The sequence below is a fragment of the Mesoplodon bidens genome, assembly GCF_964165515.1.
Source record: "Mesoplodon bidens genome assembly, contig: HAP1_SCAFFOLD_229, whole genome shotgun sequence".
NCBI classification, from domain to species: domain Eukaryota; kingdom Metazoa; phylum Chordata; class Mammalia; order Artiodactyla; family Ziphiidae; genus Mesoplodon; species Mesoplodon bidens.
In genome coordinates, this window is record NW_027672470.1 from 718,559 (window position 1) to 727,477 (window position 8,919).

Below are 8,919 nucleotides of genomic sequence, written 5' to 3' on the forward strand. Positions count from 1 at the left end.
AAAAATGTCATGAAGAACCTAGGGGTAAAACAGGAATAAAGTCACAGACCTACTTGAGAATGGACTTGAGGATATGGGGAGGGGGAAGGGTAAGCTGTGACAAAGCGAAAGAGAGGCATGGACATATATACACTACCGAACGTAAGGTAGATAGATAGTGGTAAGCAGCCGCAGAGCACAGGGAGATCAGCTTGGTGCTTTGTGACCGCCTGGAGGGGTGGGATGGGGAGGGTGGGAGGGAGGGAGATGCATGAGGGAAGGGATGTGGGAACAGATGTATATGTATGACTGATTCACTTTGTTATAAAGCAGAAACTAATAAAAAAATTAAAATAAAATAAAAATAAAAATAAAAACAATAAATACTTGGGAAGAAAAAAAAAACTTTGACTCAAGACAAGCTGACATGGAGGAGTGAGAGAGGGCAAGGGGTAGAGGGAAAGACATGTTTCTGGGTGGGAGCTGGTGTACCATCCCCTGGGCACAGCTCCTGCGCAGAGGCCTGATAAGGAGCCCTCACCTCCACCCACCCCCTTCAACCAGAGAACTTCCAACTGCTGCTCCTCAATAATTGAAGAGCAGGAAAGCTGGTGACTAGAGGGAGGCTGGCGGAGGGGAGGAGGAAGGACCACAGTCCACCGTTAGTCTGTCACTTAAAGGCTAGTGAAATTAATGGGGCTAATGACCCCAGTCACAGAATTTGGCAAGTCCACGGCTTTCCTGGGTTTCACCCACCGGCTCTGTTTCCTCGGCTATCTGGAAAGGAGGGAGAGCACTTCCGAAGAAGCTTCTGGAATGTCAGCTTCTGGGAATCTTGCTGAGGACGGGGCGGGGAGGGAGCGCTTACCGGGAAACACTGGATTACCCTAGCCGCCTTGGGGTGTCTGGGACGGGGGCTGCGGTTTCTGCAGACCTGAGCGGCAGGTGGCATCGGAGAGTCAGACCTGCTTGCGGGCACCAAGACGACACTCGGTCGGGAGACAGGGACAGGCCGCAGAAACGTGAGGAAGTGCCACTCGCAGCCCAGAGGAGAGGAAAGGAAAGCCCCAAGCATGCACCCAGCCCTGGCCCCCGCGCCACGGGCTGCGTCCCAGGAGCCGTCGCCACCTCTGAGCAGCCCAGATGGGAAGGGGGTGGGGCGGAGTACGGTTCCCGCGGCGAACTGCTCGCCGAGGGCCCCGGGGCCTCTGCGGGAGCGCCGAGCCGCGCGCCTCTCCGAGCCCGGCGCGGGGCCCTCGGGCGGGAATGCGCGGAGCCGGGACGCGATGGCGGGTAGGGGACTGGGTCGCGCGCGGGAGAGGGCGGCAGGAGGGAGCTGGAAGAGAGTTACCGCGTGAGAGAGCGGTTAAGAGCCCGCGGTCTCTTTGGAGATGCCCTGGCCAATGGCAGAAGCGGAAGCTGTTTATATGGGCGGGGCGTCGCCACGGCAGCAGGAGACGCCTTGTGAGCGGCGACTGAGTGCCGGTCCCTGGCCGCTGGCTTTCAGAGAGGCGCCGGCGGGCGTGAGTGGCGACGAGGATTGCTGGCTGGGCCCTCGAGCTGGGAGCAGAGAGCCGCGGTGAGGGTGGGCGGTGGGAGGAATTTCTTTGAGAACCTTCCTTTGGCCCGGGCTGCGCTCTGAGCCAGGTAAGGGACGGGGAGGGCTGCAGGCCGTGGGAAGGGAGGGCGTCAGTAGCAGCCCGCTCTCCCATCCGTCCCCGACGGAAGTGGTGGGCCCGGGGACTGACATCAGAGGCGTTTGGGGGACACTCACTTCCCGCCCCCTTATAACTCTCTGTATTCTTTCCTTCCTTCCCTTTTCAAAGATCAGACGACCTCCCCCGCCCCCCGACCCCTCGTACTGCCCTCCTGGACTCTCTCGCCCCATTTCCATTGGTTGTGGACGGAGAGAGGGGGGTTAATTCCCCGCTTTGAGGGAGAAAGGGGTGGCCTCGCATGCCCCTACACTATTCCCTCGTTTGGCTAATTAAGTCTCCTCTAAAAGATCCAAGAGGAAAAGAGCGAGGCGAACTCCCTGTGGGTCGGAACCCCGGGCACACCTTCTGTTTCCCAGACCTCGGCAGTAAAAGATCCTCCCCAGCTGCAGGAAGGATTTTAGTAAGAGCCTCCCCCCTCGCCCACACTCTCCCCTCGGGGGTGGGGAAAGAGGGCTCTGTTCCCGCTCTGGTCCCCGCAGGCACCGCATTCCCTTTGGAGGAGGCTACCTCCGGATCGCGGGATGGAAGCCCGCTTCCGGGAGGCTGCGTAACTGAAGCCGCGGGAGTCAGCGGGCCGGAGAGCTCGGCGGCCACCCTCGGCTCGGCTCGTGGATGTTGACAGCCCCCTCGGAGAGTGCCCGCAGATATGGCGGAGAGCTGGCTACGCGTCTCGGGAGCAGGGGCAGCGGAGGAGGCCGGACCGGAAGGCGGCCTGGAGGAGTCCAACGCCCTGAATGACAGCCTGACCAGCCTGCAGTGGCTGCAGGAATTCTCCATTCTCAACGCCAAGGTCCCCGCCCTGCCTTCAGGGGACACCGACCCTCACGGCTACCACGAGCTGTCAGGCTCGGCCGAGCCGGGGTCTCCCCTGGCGGCGGACCCCGCCTGCCTGGGGCAGCCGCACACACCCGGCAAGCCCACGTCCTTGTGCACGCCGCGGAGCGCCCCCTCGGGGCTGCAGGCCTCGCCTCCCGACGACGTGGACTACGCCACCAACCCGCACGTGAAGCCGCCCTACTCGTATGCCACGCTCATCTGCATGGCCATGCAGGCCAGCAAGGCCACCAAGATCACCCTGTCGGCCATCTACAAGTGGATCACGGACAACTTCTGTTACTTCCGCCACGCTGATCCCACCTGGCAGGTAGGGAGGCACTCCCTCCCTCCCTGCCCATGCCCGCGCGGACTGGACTCACATCCCAGATCCGCAGGCCAAGTAGGCGCAGTACGGCCAGGGCCCCGAGAGAGGAAGGCCGTCCAGGAAGGACCTCAAGGGAGCCCAGTGCTTGGACTGCTGCCCCTTTGACTTCAGAGACGGAGGAGGGAGGATGTTCAGAGGGCTGCAGGGGTGCCGACATAGAGGTTCAAGTGGAAAGAACTTGTCCCTCATCCGGCAGGCTCAGCCCAAAGACCAGGGCTGAACTATGCGTGGACACAGCCCCCCTGGGTAGGTTGATAGACTGAGGGACACATTTGTGTCCCAAGTCCTGGAATTCCTACACACTACCCTCCTCAAGGTCAGTTTGTCAGGGCCTGACTGGAGGCAGAGCATGGTTGCTGCCCGGCTCTGCATCCCGCCTGCTTTCAGTTGGCTGGAGGGGCTCTGGGAGGGGAGAGGGGTGTGCTGCAGGGTGTGGTGGCCATCTGTGTCCCAGTGGAAGGGCTACGGGGCCTTCCGAAAGCTGCTGTGCCAGCCCCCACCCCAAGCCCTCCCTAGTTTCCTGCCTACACTCCTCCCCCTCTTCTCATCAACCTCCCTGCGGGGACAATTATCTCAGCCACGTGCTTTCCACAGGGGCTCTTTCCTCCCACACTGGCTTCATGTTCCAAGTCTCCGGAACCTGGCACAGAGCAGCCAAGGGGCCCAGACCACCATGTAAACCTCCCAGTCTTGCCAGGGCGCACTACTCACCTGCCGGGCCCACCCACCAGGCCCCAGACCCCTGTGCCCCAGCGTGGTTTGGACTGTGCACCCAGGCGTGAACAAGGCAGGATGGTGATTCAGGCTGGGCACACACTGCCCTCAGCCTCTTCGACCATCAGGATCAGGGGCTCCTTGGGGACAGAGACCCTGAGGATGCACAGATCCTTCCCTGTGGCACAGGTCACAGGATCAGAGTTCCTGTGATCACAGCTATTCCACGTTTGCTTGGGCCCTGACCCTGGGGCAGGTACCATTTGTAACCTTGGTGAGAAAGCAGAGACCCTCCACCACCCCCCACCCTACCCCAAGCCTGAGAGCCCCCAGGAATGAGCGCTATGCTCTTGGCTGGGTAATAATCAACTGAGGCCTCAGAGCCTGGGGTGGGAGGAGGGGGACATGGTGGGTGAGGGCCCAGGCCAGCAGGCGGCTCTACAAACAAGGAAAGTCATCAGATCCTCCCACACTTCATCCCCCACCACACACACACACCCTCACACCCACTCACTCATTTCACAAACAGAGAAGGCCAGCCAGGCCCAGGCAGAGGGAGATGGCCGTCCAGGACCTGGGGGAGCCAAGGCCTTTGACCAGAGGCCGCAAGCAGCGGGGTAAGGGAGGGAGGGCAGGACAGGCTGGCACTGAGAGCCACCCTGCGGCTCAGGGCTCTGATGACTGAGCAGGCAGATGTCCTGGCAAATGGGAACAAAAGCCCCCGACAGCACTCCCAGCTCCTGGTGCCCCGTGGCTGGTGTCACAGAGCCTCCCGCTCGGAGCAGCGCTTCTGTCTCCCCTGCCCCCATCGGAGAGAAGGTGGTGGTGGGACTGGCAGTGGCGCTAGGAGCCCCCCATCACTGACCCCACTCACTCTCCCAGCTGTCTTCCTTCTCTCCTATCTCCCTGTGTCCAGAACTCCATCCGCCACAACCTGTCCCTGAAGAAGGGCTTCATCAAGGTGCCTCGGGAGAAGGACGAGCCAGGCAAGGGGGGCTTCTGGCGCATCGACCCCCAGTACGCCGAGCGGCTGCTGAGTGGGGCCTTGAAGAAGCGGCGGCTGCCCCCAGTCCACATCCACCCGGCCTTTGCCCGCCAGGCCGCGCCAGAGCCCAGCGCCGCCCCATGAGCCGGGCCACTGACCGTGAGCGCCGAGGCCCAGCAGCTGCTGCGGGAGTTCGAGGAGGCCACTGGGGAGGCGGGCTGGGGTGCAGGCGAGGGCAGGCTGGGGCGTAAGCGTCAACAGCCGCTGCCCAAGCAGGAGGCCAAGGTTCCGCGGCCCTCCAGCCCCCTGCTGCTGACCCAGGAGGAGCAGGCTGAGCTGGAACCCCTCAAGGGCAACTTTGACTGGGAGGCCATCTTGGACGCTGGCACGCTGGACGGGGAGCTGGGCACGCTGGAGACCTCGGAGCTGATCCCGACGCTGAGCCCTGCCTCACACGGGGACGTGGACCTCACCATCCATGGCCACCACATCGACTGCCCTGTTACCTTGGGGCCTCCAGTGGAGCAGGCTACCGAAAGCCTTGACTTTGATGAGACCTTCCTGGCCCCATCCTTCCTGGAGCACCCCTGGGACGAGAGCACCCGTAGCTCCCTGCCCCCCGAGCCCCTCTTTGAGGCCGGGGATGCCACACTGGCCTCTGACCTGCATGACTGGGCCAGCCTGGCCGCCTTCTTGTAAGAAGCCAGGCCCTGCCCCACCTCCAGACAGCACCGAAGTCTGGGCCCAGACTGCCCCCCTACCCGCCAGTGCAGGCCCATGGACACCCTGCCACCCAGGCAGGGGCTTGGCCAGGTCAACACACCAGGCCACACGGCCCCCAGCCCAGGCCATCCTCAGATTCTAGTCCAGCAGGCTGAGAATTGGGGCCCAGGACCAAAATTGCTGCCTCCGCTCCCCAGCCCCCCATACACACAGTGTTTCATTGATCCACTTCTTCCCTGCCCCAGAGACACGCTAAGGGCCCTGCACTATGAGAGCTGCAGCTTGGAGGGGCCCTGGCCAAGCTGGAAACATCAGTACAGGGCCCGCCCCAGAACACCTTAGCTTCAAAGCTTCTCTCTCTCCTGCTCTCCTCCCCAGGTCTCTATCCAGAGCAAGTTCCCAGGTACAACAAATGCTGATTAGGTGACTGCAAATTAACACCCAAGAGGCCTCTCCCGGCAGTCTGTGAGGAGGAGCAAGGCGGAGGGGGGAAGAGAGAGGAGACAGAAAGGAGGCCGGGGTGCTGGGTGGAGCCAGGAGATTTTCTAAGGCCTCTGGGATCTTCTGGCTTCATCCCTAGAGGTGGGGCAGAGGGCATGTGTCCCTAATCTTTGAGCCCAACTTGAGGCTGAGAGCAGCGGGGAGATGGGGATCTGGGGGTTAGGGGCTGGGGCAGCCAAGCTGCAGAGGGAAAGGGGACAGACAGACTAATGTAGTGAGTGTAGCTAGAGCTGAGGCTTAACTGGGAGGGACGCAGTGCTTGCTAGAACCACTGGGACCAGGAATGGGGGGATGGCCCCGTGCCCTTGCTTGCACTCCTGCAGGGGAGTGTCTTGCTCCACCATAAACGCCCTGGGCTGCATCCCACATCCACTCTCCTAACCCATCGGGCATTTTAACCTTTTTCATAGAAAGTTATTTACAATAAAAACATTTTTAAAAATAAAGTTTTAAAAAGTCTCAAAATGGACCTGCTTGCAACTTTCTCTGGGGAAAAGCATGGGCCAGTTTTGGGGAGGCCACGGCCCAAGGGGGAATGGCTGGGAGCAAGATGGCGGGCACGAAAGGCCTGCAGAGTGTCCCCTGATGCACTCCTCATGATCTCTGGGTGCCCAGAGAGAAAGGGGCTGAGAGGCGGCCCTCGGGGGTCCCCTGCAGCCAGGGCCTCGGCACCTCTATATGTGCAATGGGGAGACTGTACCCACAACCCCAAGGAGCAGGCGGCAAAGGAGACACAGCCCCCTCCCTGGCCCTGGGGACTCACTCACAAAGGCCGTACTTGCCCAGGGCTCGGCTCACGTTCCCCACCTCGCCCAAGTTGAGGGCCTGCCCAGACTCACCTGCGGTCCTCGCCTGGGCCTGTCTCCAGCTCCTCCCTCCCTTGGTCCCTTCCTGAAGGGACAGGGTGTGACGTCAGAGGGCCCCAGCCCCTGGGGCCCCACTTGCCACCCTGGGGTTCATTCACCCCACCCTGGGCCTTCCCTCCAATGCAGGTTGCGGCTGAGGGAGGCCATCAGGGCCGACGGAAGACGGAGTGCCTAGGCCCTACAGCTCCAGCCTGTGAGGAATCAACGTCCTAGAGTTCTGATGGGGAAACTGAGGCACAGCAAATATGTGACACTCAGCAGGCACCTTTCAACCCCCTCACCCCAGCTTTGCCTGGAACCCATCTCTCCCCCGAGCCCGCACCTGGCCCCGCCAGCACACCCTTGTGGTGCACAGCCCCTTCCCCCAGCACTCACGTGCAGGTGCGCACAGACACAGACACACACACACACACACACACACAAATGGGCACTGCCCTACACAATCCTGCCCAGCCTCCACGGGCCCCTTTCTCCTGAAGCCCCTTTCTTTCCTTGCATTCGAGGCTGGCTCCAGGACAACCTGGCATTCCCCCCGCCAACTTGCTGCTTTCCCTTGCTAATTATTCCAAATATTTCAGAAGGGTGCACACACTGCAGGGCCAGCCGGGTTGGGGCCTTACAGAGCTCAGGAGGCAGCCCATCCCCTTCCCACCACTTGCTGAGGAGGCTGCCCCAACCTCCCTCTGAGACTCCCTTCACCCCCTAAGCAACGACTCCCTCCCTCTCCCCACCACCCTCCGGCCTTCCTGCCCACGCTCCCCAGCACTGGGGGAACATGGGGGCTCCAGCCTCTCCACTGGTCCCCAGGCTCAGCCTCCAGCCCCCGCCAAAAGGGGTACACCCTGGATTGACAGGTGGGGCCGGTCACTGTCCCCCCTCCACACCCTCTGCCTGGGCCCATGCTGGGGGAAGAGGGGCAAGGTCAGGGGCTGGCAGAACTGCCTGCCAGGTAAGGAGAGGCTGAAGAAGCTTCTGGCTGCCAGGAAGAATCCCCAGGAGCTCCTGAAAATCCCTATGCTTGGGACTAGCGTCTCTGGGGCTGGGACCCAAACACTGGCACTTTTAAGGGTCCATGGATGCTGCCAACGAGCAGCCAAAGCTAAGAGGGGGCTCCGAAGCGGCCAGAACACAGGGCTTCACACACCCTTTCAGCAGGCAGCGTTTGGGGGTTGGCGGTGGAGGGGGCGGGAAGCGTGAGTGGATCCTGTCCCTCCTATTCATCCCTGCGCTGGACCTTGGCTGGGTGGCTTTTTCAAAAAACGTTCAGTGACTCCGTATTTATTTAGAGATTCAATGTAATCCCAGTCAATATATAGTTTGCGCCCTTAACAGTAAGTTGCAGACAGGCTGCCCCATTAGCACTAGATACTTTAATGTGTGTTTCCTTAGAACAAGGACACGCCTCCTAAATCCCAGTACCACCATCACAATCAGGAAATGAACACTGACCTGGTAATCCCATGTAACCGCAGACCCCCTTCACGTCTTGCAGATCACCCCAGTAATGCTCCTCTCCATTCCAGCCTCCCAATCCAGGACCCCATGTTGCACTGAGCTGTCCTTTCTCTTTTGCCCTGTGTGGCTTGGAGCCCATGACTCAAGCTCTCTGCGCAGGTTTCGCGTTTCCTTTGATCTCCACTTTTGAGGTGAGAAGCCCTTCAGCCACTTCACCCTCAGGTGTGGTACAGTCCCTTCCCAAAGCAAGAAGCCAGCTTTCTGTCTCCTCCCTTTCCACCTCTTCCCTATCCTCCCTCCCCCATGTATCGCCAGCCAGGAAAGGGATGAGGGGCAATGTTCAGGAACTCAGTCTTTGGGGACCCTCGCCATCTGCCCACGGGACAGGCCACCCCCAGCTCCAGTGACGGGAAGGCCCCCGGGATGGGATTCCATGCTGGCCTGAAGCAAATGCGCCAGGCCTCCTGAAGAGCTGAGCTGAGGGCAGGAAACACTCTTCTCCCCGCCTCTGCCCCCCTCAACATACTGGGGACCCAGACTTGAAGAAGGAAGGTCATGTCCATGGTGTCCTCCCAGATCAGCACCGACACCGTCTCCTCCATGTCCGGCTCCTACATCGCCCCTGGCACGGAAGAGGACGGGGAGGCTGTCCCCTGCCCCCGGGCCGCCAGCAGGACCCCCTCAGAAGAAGGAGACGTAAGAGAGGAGCATGCGTTCGCCCTCCCCGCTCTGCTCTGCTGTGTACTTGAGTCCCAAGGAGCTCAGTCCAGGGCCTGC

General features: G+C 61.0%; 1 protein-coding gene across 1 annotated transcript; it reads left to right on the forward strand.

Annotated features, from left to right (window-relative positions):
* Positions 1-2,343: 2,343 nt before the first annotated feature.
* LOC308610136 (forkhead box protein J1-like) lies at positions 2,344-5,296 on the forward strand (the record flags this gene model as incomplete). Its single annotated transcript, XM_081259393.1, is given in 3 exon segments — positions 2,344-2,841; positions 4,529-4,738; positions 4,742-5,296. Coding segments are annotated over 3 exon segments (1,263 nt in total).
* Positions 5,297-8,919: the final 3,623 nt, after the last annotated feature.